This window comes from Dreissena polymorpha, chromosome 7 (genome assembly GCF_020536995.1).
Source record: "Dreissena polymorpha isolate Duluth1 chromosome 7, UMN_Dpol_1.0, whole genome shotgun sequence".
Taxonomy (NCBI): Eukaryota; Metazoa; Mollusca; class Bivalvia; order Myida; family Dreissenidae; genus Dreissena; species Dreissena polymorpha.
The window spans coordinates 39,210,731-39,224,304 of record NC_068361.1 but is presented as its reverse complement, the minus strand read 5'-3'; the positions used below and the strand labels follow the sequence as shown (position 1 = coordinate 39,224,304).

General features: G+C 34.8%; 1 protein-coding gene across 1 annotated transcript; it reads right to left on the bottom strand.

The window, feature by feature from the left end:
- Positions 1-1,006: 1,006 nt before the first annotated feature.
- Positions 1,007-13,089, bottom strand: LOC127838598 (polyunsaturated fatty acid 5-lipoxygenase-like). The gene is made up of 6 exons (XM_052366426.1): positions 12,921-13,089; positions 6,628-6,724; positions 5,708-5,791; positions 4,913-5,165; positions 3,376-4,726; positions 1,007-2,944 (listed from the first exon to the last, which is right to left on the bottom strand). The coding sequence occupies exons 1-5, from the start codon at positions 13,017-13,019 to the stop codon at positions 3,385-3,387; spliced, it is 1,875 nt and encodes a 624-aa protein (XP_052222386.1). The 5' UTR covers positions 13,020-13,089; the 3' UTR covers positions 1,007-2,944; positions 3,376-3,384.
- Between the last annotated feature and the right edge of the window lie 485 nt (positions 13,090-13,574).

Sequence of the window (13,574 nt, the reverse complement as noted above, 5' to 3'; positions counted from 1 at the left end):
GATATTTAATGTTCAAGTGACTGGTAACAAAAAATCATTAGGGCCTCTCTGCTCAATGATTGAATGTCATCATCCAGCGGTCTTTTAGTCACGCTTAGCCCCTCTAGTTGTGTCTTATAGTCACACTGAAATTTTAACCTTCAAGTCGTGTCTTGTAGTCACACTTGGTCAGTCAATTCGTGACTTGTAGTCACAAAAGTTCAAATAAGGTTAAAACCCAAAAGAAGTGTCCGTACTGGTGACAGGCGACGGGTAGCTGTGGGATCCGACAGCCAGAGTGCAGAAATATCCTTTCACGTATCCGTATAGTTAATGATAAACAGTGTCTTTATGTTGCCAAAACTTTGCTGATAATATCATTATAATTATTGTCTTAACCCTAGTTATATTAATTTATTACATAATATTTTATTTTTTCTGTGTTTTAATATTGTAGCCTGTATTGTTTTATTGCTTACAGCATTTTTATTTATATCACACATTTTTAGATTATTAATCCCTTAATTTATGCTGAATAATAGTATCAATCACTCTGTTTTATCAATTGTACGTATATTTATATGTTTTGTACAACGCCATTGAATATAATTATATAAATAAGCGTTTCATCAAATTAGCAAGTTTCAAGTTTCAAGTATGTTTCACGTTTTTAAATCTGTTGTATAATGCGCTTTTTTGTATGATCTTCATGCAATAATGTTATAATACTAACATAATAATAATAATAATAATAATAATAATAATAATAATAATAATAATAATAATAATATAATAATAATAATAATAATAATAATAATAATAATAATAATAATAATAATAATAATAATAATAATAATAACAATTAAAGTAATACTGCAAACTTCATTAATATTTTACCGCGTACAAATGATATAAAGGACAGTCTCAAAAGTCCGAAAGCGACAAAGAAGACTTTTAAACTGAATTGTATTGCATCTTCACCATCGTTAATACACACACATACCAATAAAAAACAATGAAAACACAATATTTTGATAAATAACCTTTATTTACCTCAAGACAAACCTGCAAGCATATCTTACACATTGATAGTAAACTGGCATTGTAGTGTGGGCTGTAGTATTTTACAAGAAATATACTTCATAAACAAGAGTATGTGATATTAGATTATACGACGAATTATGAATTTCATTGGTTATGGACATTCACATTACAACAATTGCTATACCCAATCGTTTTCTTAAGATACAAACAAGGTCATAAGGTTAACTTTTTTTTCAAATAATGACAACAAGAAGCATACATTGAAAGGCAACTACTTACTCAGATTCAAACATAACTACATCGGTCAGCGAAAAAAACATATTGAAAAAAACATATTGAAAAAAACATATTGAAAAAAACATATTGAAAAAAACATATTGAAAAAAATATTACTCAAAAGATTCCCAAAACAAACACAATTTAAACAATATGATCACGCTGCAAGGCTCAGTACATTTTCAATACATTATTCAGAACTCTATAAAAGCGCAATAAAGCATTTCACACATGTAACACTTTTATTTAACATCAAATTACAAATCAAACAAATGAAAACAAAATGTATTTGACTCAGACATCAGCAGGGAGGTTTTTCCAATCCACTTAGAGCAGATTCGTCAAGCGTTGTATGATATTGTGTTTTTTATTTCCATGAATATAATTTGCTTATTTCTCTTACATTACTACAACGATGATTTATTAAAGCTAAACATATTGTGTATGAAAACACTGTCAGGTAAAATAAGTCAGAATAAAAAATCAAAACATAATAACAACACAAACGCACGTTTGTAATACAATAAAATAAACGGTGTAATTATTGATCACACATGTATTACGATTTCTGGATCAAAATGTGTTGTTGACATAATCATTACAACAATAGTAATCATTTTACATACAAACAGTATTACCATGTTAACATTCTAATATAATATTATAATATTAAGGATAAAAAAACAAACATGCATTAAAGGGACTGTCATCCACAACGACGAAGAAAATAACAGTTGAAAAATACCGTATTTTTTTACAATTATTAGTTTACATTGATTAAAATATCACGACCGGTACTTTACATTTCTTGAAAAAGTTGTTAAGTTTTCATATTTTCAGTATATTTGGTTATACCTTTTACTGGGTATCTCTACCAGGTACTACCTGTTCACTATAAATAACGCTAGTAGAATGATCCTCATCTTCACGTGGTAAACCCAAGAAATGCAAATTGTGCATGCGTAGTGAATTGTATATATATATATCATATATAAACTGATAAATCTACTTGCGTTATTTATAGTGTATATATCGTTATTTCACCTATTTTCGCGATGTACTTTCGATTTCACATCGCGAGACTTTATTACCAAATATACTGAAAATATGAACTTTTTTCAAGTAATGTAATACACCAGTTTAAATGGATCAGAACATGCTCATGATAAAACAAAGCACACACTATAGTAACAGGCTCGAACATACACCAAACATAACGACAACTATCACCAACTACACACGCCAACACATACCATTAATGTAATATATCATTATAGGGTTGCAATATTCACGTTTAATACTTTATTCGAGCTTTATTTTAGTTTGCAAATTCACAGATTTTACAGATGTTATTTTAGATCTACGTTACGTTAAACAAACCGCATTGTATATTTTACTCACAATTCACCAGGATGATTTTTTCCTTTCTGTCGAGTGCAGATTATACAGGTATTGTTTGTTATTGTTTCAGAGATAGTTTACATCTGCAATTTTGAAATGGATGTGGTGTCCGCCATCGACCGGGAAGTCACAGGTTTAGTCCCCTCTCAGCTTTCTAAGGATATGTAAAATACGTCAAATACTGGTGACAGAGAAACGGACTCGTGGTGGTCTCTTTAAGCCGAGGGCGTCAGATGCAAATGGGCTAAAATACAAAGGTTTAAAATAACGTTATTCTAAACATATGAATATTATGAACTTATTTTCCTAACTATACACATCATCATTTTTGTTCGAGGCACATTTTAGTTTATTTTCACCCGTTCGCTCAGCTGCACCAAAACAATGTGCATTCTGTCTAAATTAACATAAATATGTTAACACATATATGTAACAAAAAGTTATACCTATTTTGTATGATTGTATAAAAACACTACCACAAAGAAAACGTCTAAATATATACATTTAACATGTTCCGGTTATAACCACAAACATACGAAAACTAACACGTAGTTGTTATTAAAGTATGTGGTTAAAACAACAGCACAGTCATATTTTACTTTGTCCCATATCAATCAGTCTCTGACAATAGAGTAGATAAATAAGGCTATTGTAACTCGATGTTCCATACATTACCTTCTTTTCTTAGATGCTGATAGAATTTGGTATTAAGATTGGATCCATGTAGTCGTAGCGGATTGCTCTTTTGCTGTTCCTTTCTTGGATTGTTGCATGAATCTTTTTAAGCTCTGCTCGAAACTTGTTCACAATGTCCAATGCTTTCTGCTCGAAGATGTACTTTACTTCAAAGTTTCCCAATGCCTTCCCGAAAGAATGCTCGCTGAGAATTTTTATTATCGTCAGAAGTTGGTAGTGGTCAGAGCGATCTTGAATGGCTTGCAGCACGTCGCGTTCAGAATGACTTCTTTTGTCGCTGGGCGGTTTTCCTCGCATCTTTGATGGGTAGTTCATCGGAAAGGCGTACTCATCATACTGCTTGAAGTTCACACCCGCGTGACCTGCACTGCACGTGTAAATGATGCTCGTGACGACCTGAATCAACTGGTCACGTGACGTAAACTTCCCGTTGACACCTTCAATACCCAGGACCCCGAGGCCACCTTTTTCAATGGGCCTGTCCAATTCTGCCCGCCAGTTCTGAACCTCATAGTCTTGAGACAACACGTTGTCGGATGGATAATATAGGAGCACGTAATCGGTTACGTATTGCAGGATTGCGTTGTATGTCAGAAGAGCATCCTCCCGGAAGGGGTAGTCGGGAACTACTTCTGGTTTCTCTACCTTTCTCTCTTTGAGGCTGGCCGGGAGCGTTCCGTCCACGTTGAGCCTCCATTTGGGTTGGTAACGCTTTATCAACTCATAGGCTCCTTTTGTACCTGTAGACATAACTGTGTCCACAAAGCCTCCTTCATTGAGCAAAATCGCCAAAGCAAGCTCATTGATTGTCGCCAAATGCACAAAGTGTGGTAACATGAGTTTATACATCGGGTGTGACTGTGCCAGATGTCGGTGAACGGATACCTCAAACCCCTCCATGACGATGTGTGTGTACCCAAGATGGCTGATAGATTGGTGGACGTTTGCGTCTGCGTTATTGAACCACATTTTTGCGAGAATCCACGTGTATTTGTTGTCAGAAGGAAGGAAGACAGGGTTGTCGTCTGCTGGGTCTTGGAACAGCTGTATGGCGATGGGAACAATTGTGTCATCGTTTCGTCTGTAGAACAACGCTATAGGAGAACACACTACACTCTCGCTCTCCTTGTTGCAATCATCTAGAATTGAATGGTCTATTATAAAAAGACGATTATACGATAATGCCGATTGCAGAGTATCCTTTTCTAAGAAGGGTTTAAGCATTGCCGGTGTTACCGCAAGTTTCTTGGGTATTTCCTCACATAGCCGGATCATTCCGTTGTTCGTGCCAGCAAAACGCTGCATTCCGAACTTGACATCGTCGTCCCACCTTAAAATAGCGGATTCGCTTTTTGACAAACATTCAGTTGAACATAAATTATGAAGTTGTATCAAAATATTATTAAATATTATGCATGCTGGTCGCTTAATAATAAAACTTAAAAAAATAAAAATAAAGACTTAGGCCATTTGCACAATAAATGATAAACACTAATATACCAAACATGTAAAATACCGTGTAAAGTCGGATGGTGCCGGAAAAAGACATCCAAATATGTTTTTCACGTCATTTAAATCCTTCCACTCTTTGCCGTGAAAAAATACCTCCTTTGCTTCTGCAGTACGACTTTCTACAATTTGTAGTGCTGCTTTAGTGTAATGGGCTCGCTCTAGGTTTTGAGGTTCCTTCGATTGGCAGGGAATACCCGGCGATCGTTGTGTGTATTCGTAAAGTTTACGCTGTTCAATTAATGTTTCTTCTCGTCTTTCTGGAATAAAGACATATCCATGTATTTACCCGTATATCATGTTAATCGACTAACAGATTGTCCAGTATTTTTCTGCAACGCAAAATGGACATGATGGGTTGCGTGTCGCTTATTTCCGAACCTCATGGAAGAGGTACCGTGAAGTCGGAATACAACTTTTTCGGTGATTATACTGTTAGCGTATTTCAATACTTGCTTGTTAAGTAAGCCTTAAGGTAAGCCTTAAGAAATTTAAATGCTGCGGATAGAAGGCTGCGGATAGAAGGCTGCGGATAGAAGGCTGCGGATAGAAGGCTGCGGATAGAAGGCTGCGGAAAGAAGGCTGCGGATAGAAGGCTGCGGATAGAAGGCTGCGGATAGAAGGCTGCGGATAGAAGGCTGCGGATAGAAGACTGCGGATAGAAGGCTGCGGATAGAAGGCTGCGGATAGAAGGCTGCGGATATTTTAGGGAATCTACGCAATATTTGAAGCTGTAAGATTATAGGGGAGGTGGGGAGTCTAGTTATGCTCCGATTTTGTTGATCATTTACAAGTGTGTTACCTGGATTCGGGTCGTCCTTCGGCAAATATGTACCCTCGCATTTGGCGCTCCAGGCAATCATTGAAAACGTCTGTGGTTCGACTCCTTGAAAAATGGAGTATTAATATTATTGATAACATGATTTATGGTAAGTGTATTTGAGTCGCGCTCTGACAAAAAGGGGGTATAATGCATGTGCGTAAAATGTCTTTCCAGATTAGCCTGCGTGGAATGCATCAGGGCCGACAATCCCGCTTTTATTGCATTTTTCGTTTAAAGGAATACTGTTCTTGACGAAAATCAAGTTAACCCTTAAAGCGCTGGAGCCGAATTTTAAAGGCCTTTGCAAACAGTTTGGATCCAGATGAGACGCCACAAAACGTGGCGTCTCATCTGGATCCAAACTGTTTGCTATTCTGATAGTATTCTTTGAAAAAAAATGAAGAAAATGCTTATTTTAGAAATTCAGCAGACGACATTTTAGCAGAAGACAAATTACCCAGCATGCAAAGGGTTAAAGCATAAAGTGCAAACTACACAGGCTAATCTTAGTCAACACTTTACGCACTTGTATTAAACCCCCTTTTCTTAGGACAATGCTCATTAAAAAAAATTAACCTACAGCTAAATGTTCATTTTAGTGGTGCCAAGCAGATTAATAGATAACATATAACCTTGAATTAAAACTATGTTTCTCTGATAGTATAGTGCATTAATAACCTCTAAAAAAATTATATTGAAAACATCAGAGAGACGATAGTTTTAAGTAGTATTTACGAAAATAATACGTTTTGGAATTCTGATTTTTATCCCAAATTGTCTAAATGGTTCATGCTTAGTGGTTTTTCAAGGTCAAAGTGTATAAACAGTTCAGACAACGGTATTAATATTTATTAACTTTTTAAAATATTTATATGAAGGCCATCTGTTGATAATATTACCCGGTTTGATTTCTCCCTCGGTGATGCTTTCAACGATCCAGCATGTGCTTTCGCCATCGCTGTGTTTCCTCAATTGCACACCCGAAACGTCTCCCCACTGGAATGTATAATAAGGTTCCGCTCTATGAAAAGGGTGTCTGATGCATGTTCGTAAAAATTCATCCCAAAATAGCCTAGCAGTTCGCACATGCTAATCAGGGACGACCCTTTTCGCCTAAACAGGCTTCCTTTAAACGAAAGGTACAATAAAACACTTTACGCACACTTATTACTGTCATTTTGCCTTTTTTTTTAAAGTTTTACTGGTTCTATTTACAATACTTTTTTTATATCACTGTATAACATTATATTCTTAAAAATCACGGTGTAAGAAATAACTCCGAAAATGTTACTAGACTTCGATATAACAAAGGTAAGTTTAAAACGATCATCATTGTAACCAAAAGGAATTATAAATATTCTCGAGATCCTTGCGAAATATAAAATTAAATTTGTTTGACCAAGTATAACACTTAAAATCAAACAATAAAGTGTGTCCGTCATTGATTCGCAGAAAGTGTCCACTTTCTTTCTGTCATATAAATTAATTATACTACTCAAACTTTGCTGAGGATAACTTTTTATTTTCACATTATCTTCAATTTTGGATTACGTTCATTTTGAATTTTAGTATATGTGTCGAAGGGAAAACCTATGAGTTTGATGCCAACCAAAAATAATAGCAGTGCGAATAGTAGATAAGCGAACAAGGCCAGATTCTCCATTGTCTGGCGAAGACACTCACAACAAAACCGGTTTAGCAAGCACGGGAACAACGAGCACGAGTAAGTCGAGTCCACCAAGTGTACTAACAAATGTAAACAATAGGAACAGTGAGTACTTCGATTTCCAACTGAGTCAAGATTACGTTAAGCAAGTTATAAGCCAATAGAATCAATCACCACTTCCTATGAGCTTTGCGCAACCCAATTTCGGACATCCACAATTCTACATGTCCAAACCCCAATCGCCAACGCTAAGCAAACATATACAGAACACACCACCGCCTTGGGCGTTAGGTATAATGGACGGCATACGAACCATACGATCGTCTTCACAAAATATAGTTAAAACATTAAACATCACCAGTGTAAAACTTCAGAATTGGATTGGAAGTTAAACTGACATGCATTGACAAACGTGTAATATCAGTTGAAAATTCTTGTGCGGCAAAGTACTGAATTCGAATCCCAAAAGGCCCACCTTAGCACTCTCCAACACGAGATAGAATCCCTTGAAACCAAACGTACGAAGATGGAAAAGCAAATGGATGATTATAGCACACGTGAGGAGTACATAAACGACAAACTGTCAGACCTCAAAAGTCGTTCCATGCGAGAAAAATTAATGTTTTATGGGCTTGATGAATCGAGAGAAGAAGACTGCGGCGTGATCGTGAAAACATTTATCAAGGATATTCTACTGATAGACACCCACGACATCAAGTTAGACAGGGTGCATCGCATAGGTCCATATTCCGACAGGAAACACGACCGATAGTCGTCAAGTGTCACGACTAAAACGACCGCGAACGAGAGCGCAAACAGTCTTTCGTCGACACCATAAAAACGGAACTTTCCAAACGTACAATTGGGCGTCTGCATCCGACGACCACAACTACATAGAGAAGCTAGACAGGCTCTACTCCCGTACTCAAAGGAAGCGGAAGCACAACACGAGCGCGTGCGAATCGTAGGCAACAAGATTTTCGTGAACAACGTTGTGCGAAAGAAATTTGTTAACGGACAGGTAGTCAACATCAACTAGGATAGCAGTGGGAAGGGCATCACAATAATGTAATGGAACATTGATGGGCTTGGGCGAAAAATCGACGACACAGACTTTCTGGACACTGTATCTCAATGTGATATATTGTTTCTATCAGATACTTGGTTACATAAGAACAGCTTCATCAACACTGATATTAATGGCTTTATTTCCAATCATTTATTTGGAATCAAGAGTGCGAACACAGGCAGAGGACGTTAAAGAGGAGGTATTTCTGTATATTTTAAACATCACTTAAAAAAACAAAATCAGAGTCATAGAAAAAATCAAGCAGATATTATTTGGATACAATGCTGTAAATCTCTCTTTAACATAGACATTGATGTTTATATAGGTCATATATACATTCCTCCAAACAATTCCAGTATTAATACAAATAAAATAGATTTTGTTCGATACCTTAGAATGTAACATTGAGCGATATAAAAATCTGGGCCAAGTTTTTATCACAGGAGAGTTCAATAGTAGATGTTCAAATGTATGCGACGTTCTAGATATTGACATGTACATTGACGATGAAGAGGTCTCAAATCGTGTTTACATTCCCCCACGTGCTGGCAAAGACCACGTGATTGATACAAATGGTAAACGATTGATTGAACTCTGCCATTCGACTTTGTTCATTATTGTTAACCGGCGAATACACGAGGATCTAAATATAAGAGATTTCACTTTTCACTCACTTAGGAGTAGCAGCCTGCCGATTATCTACACCAAAATATATCTTTCTTATAAGTAACTTTAAAGTACTTCAGCCAAATGAGCTCTCTGACCATTCGGGCATACTCTTTTGTCTCGCGTCAAGACACGCTTCCGATCAAGAAGGCAACAAATCCGAAGCCGCCTTTGATTTTAAAATAAAATGGGACGACTCAAAAATAGACCCTTTTACGAATGCCTTAACGGAATACAAAGCGCAATTGCGATCACTCGAACAGTCCATTTTAAACGAGCGCGACATTGATGAGATATCAAATGACTTTATAATATTGTAAAACAAAGTGCGATAGAGGTGTTTGGAAAAACCGTAATAAATAACAAAAAACATAATGAAATTCACCATAACAAAACAAAATGGTTTAACAACGAATGTTATACTTCCAAAGCGGAATTTAATAAACATAGGGATACATTCCTAAAGGACAGATCCAACGAACATAACCGACAATTATATATCAACTCGAGAAATATATATATACGCACTAAACTCCGAGTTAAGCAAAAATTCATGCATAAAAACCAATTTCACAAATCTTAGTAAACATAAGCGACGAGACTTCTGGAAAACAATTAAAAACAGTATTTAAAGAAAGACAACAGTCCAACTAATTTAAACACAACGGCACTTTATGAACACTTTAAACATTTATATTCTGACAATGGGAGTAATACCGAAAATAACACACGCGAAAATAATCCCTTCAGGTCGGATCCAGACTTAGATAAGGACATTTCGCTAGAAGAGGTAACTATTGCTATCCGCGCACAAAAAAAACAACAAAAGTAGCGGTATCGACAAGATATGCGCAGACATATATACAAATTCTATACCGGAATTGTCATCAGTTATATAAGCACTTTTTAACAGAATGTATAAAAATAGTGAATATTCAAAATCCTGGGGTGAAGGAATTATAATACCTATTTTCAAGGGAGGGGATACCGAGGATGCGAAAAACTATAGGGGTGTCACCCTTATTGATATTCTGGTAAAAATATACTCCACACTAGTTTTGAATCGATTGACAAAATGGTCTACTGAACATAAAAACTTGATACAAAACCAATTCGGCTTTCAGAAAGAAAAGTCTACAATAGACTGCATATCAGTATTGCAATATATTATACAAGAAACATTTAGCCAACGGAAAAAGCTATATTCTGCATTCGTGGATTTCAAAAAATGTTTTGAAAAATTAGACCGAACCCTTATATTACAAAAACTTATTAGCGAAAACGTAAGCACACAATTTGTAAACGCCGTACGGAGCATGTATAACTCCGTCAAAGCATGTGTCCAGCATGAAAGTAACTATACACCACTATTTGAGTCGAATATTGGTGCAAACAAGGCGACCAAAGCTCAACATTATTGTTTTTTTTCTTTTCATAAATGATATTGTTTCAAGTTTTAATAATAATAAGGATGACCTTTTTACTATTGAGAATACTAATTTATTCATACTGCTTTTTGCTAATGAAGCGGTCATATTCGCTCATTCGCCTAACGCACTACAATCGCTACTTAAAGATTTAGAAAAATTACTGCAACGAGTGGAAGATAACAGTAAATACAAAAAAGACAAAAATAATGATTTTTGAGAAAGGTAGACATACACGATATAATTTTACATTAAATAACACAATATTAGATTCCGTCGATTCATTTAAATATTTAGGGGAAAATCTTTACAAAAACGGAGACTGGAACCGTACGTAAAAACATATCGCTCAACATTCACAATTCGCGTTACACAATTTGTTCACAGTATTTAATCATATTGAATTAACTATAGACGAAACGTGTAGACTGTTTGATAGTCTTTTTTAGTCGAAATTAAATTACGCATGGGGCGTTCATGAAGGAAAAGATATCGAATGCATACCTTGTAAATTTCTACGTAAGATACTTAAAGTCAGAAAATCCACAAACCTAGACGGACTTTACGGGGAATTGGGCAGATATCAAATGCATTTAAAACGACAATTGACATTAGTTGAATACTGGATAAAAATCATTGATCCGGACAACAACATACTGACAAAATATATTTATAATTAACTTAAGAGCGATGCTTAACGTAATAATACATATGCCGGCAGGAACTGAGCTTATCGGATTAAAGAATTACTCGAACACATTGGATTAGCTAGCATATGGACGCAACAAAACACGTTTACCCCAAACGAATACGACCTAAAAATAATAACAAATCGAATTATGGATATATATAAACAGACTTGGTTTGCAAATATAAACAACTCAAATAGACTAGTTGCATACCGATATTTCAAATATGACTTTGAAACGGAAACATGTTTAAAATGTATTAATAACAATAGATTAAATATCACTTACACAATTCAGAATCTCTGCACATACTTTAGCCATAGAAAAAGGTCGTCATGAAAACATACCAAAAGAAAATAGGAAGTGTATTTACTGAAATATAAATGCTATAGAAAGCGAATTTCACTTTGCATTAGTATGCCCCCTATATAAAGAAATTAGACAACAATACCTAAAACCATACTTTCGTCATTGGCTAGTAATGAACAAATTCGAAATTGTAATGTCATCAAAATCAACAAAGAATTAAAAAACCTATCAAAATATATTTATTTTGCCGTCAAACTATGGTCAAATGTAACGTAGTTTAAAATATATGCTATTATAGCCTTCAGTTTTGTATGTCTATTAGAAAAGATGCAATAATAAGTGAACCGTATTTACTATGATTATTATTTCCTTTTGCCTACTGTTACAAATATTAATGTGATCTAATAACTGTATTGGATATAGTAAAAGTGACTAGTGCGATTATTTTATATTATGTTGACCATGTGTAGCGAAGAAGATCACTTCTTTATATGATTTTCCAAATTTAAAAATGTACTTTTATTGTTATCATTATCAATTATAATATTTTAAAGGTAATTGTTTTTTTTATCATTATCAATTAGATTATTCAATTTACATAAAAGAGTTAGCAAACATTTGTTTAATGTTAAATGATTAAAGAAATCTACTCATTATTTTTTTTTTAATTTTAACATAATCATTACGAAATAATGTTACTTAACTAAGTCTGTGTAATTGAACAATTTTTCATAGCATCCAGCATTGAAAATATAATCCATTATTTTAACAATGAGAATTTCTTTTTTGGATATGAAATTCACCACCAAAAATATATATTACTTATGTAACTGACATATTGATTATATTCTTGTAATGATTTTGACATGCCTTTTTTCTTTTTTGTTTTACCAACTATTTGTATACATCGTTTTGTGTTGCACTTCTCTAGTGGGCAAATATCTAGTTTAGGCGGAAAGTGTCGTCCCTGATTAGCCTGTGCGGACTGCACAGGCTAATAGCGGACGACACTTTGAGCACATGCATTAAACCCCATTTTCACAGAGCGAGGCTCATATAATGTTCATTAAAGTCTGATTATATCTTTGAATATATATATATATATATATATATATATATATATATATATGATTTTTTTCTTTATTTGCACAGCTCATTAAGTAGCTTTTATAATTTGAATTAGAATATTTTCGATTACAATTTTCCCGCTGTAGAAATTATCGCAAGAATTCCGTCTATCAAAGAAGAATGAAGAAGAATGCGGGCATGATAAAGTCTTAACTGCATCAAATGAAGCCATTGTTAGATTGCTATATTAGTATGATATATGCATGTGTTACACAGAAGAATAAATATAAGTACTTACGTTCGGATTATCAATGTGAAAAGTAAAGCCGCTTTTCAACGACGGTCTCTCATCCTGATCCGATGATGCCACCCTCTTTACGCCCTGTCTTCGACTCATGACGAAATATCCAACCTAACTTTCAGTGTAGGCAATTTTCATACAAATGTGAACTGAACTACACGACCACGTTTTATTTATTCATATCGTCGATTTTTTTTGTCGGGATACTAAGAAATCTATTTTTGTTCTTTATAAAGAATACATGCGTTTTTTTTTCTTAAGAAGAATAATACAAACTGCAGTTTTGGCTTACCTGAGCACAAATGGAGCAACACAAACGCAATAGTCAGTTATTTTGATTTTAAAAACGTATGTCGTCAATCACAAAATGTTCATCACATTTAACAGGGATAAACTGGACCAATTAGTGCAATTTAAGAGAATTGAGTTATCTCGAGGGAACAACTAAGCTAATCCGTTCCTACGAGTTAGTCAGCCAATCAAATTGATTGTTATATAGATATAATTTTTGCCCATGATCATTATTGGCTGACTAACTCGTTTCCTCGAGAGAGCTAAAATTATCTAGTTTGTTTAATGCATCCCTCCTTTATTTTCTGCACCACTCTTTTTCTCATTGCACTCCTATTTTATTTAGTTTTGCACTCCTAT

Coding starts and splice junctions, on each gene's coding strand:
- LOC127838598 (XM_052366426.1), bottom strand. CDS start 13,019: ATGAGTCGAAGACAGGGCGTAAAGAGGGTGGCATCATCGGATCAGGAT. Junction 5,792..6,627: donor CGAGGGAGAAATCAAACCGG/GTAATATTATCA, acceptor CCATTTTTCAAG/GAGTCGAACCACAGACGTTT. Junction 5,166..5,707: donor GAAGGACGACCCGAATCCAG/GTAACACACTTG, acceptor TCTTTATTCCAG/AAAGACGAGAAGAAACATTA.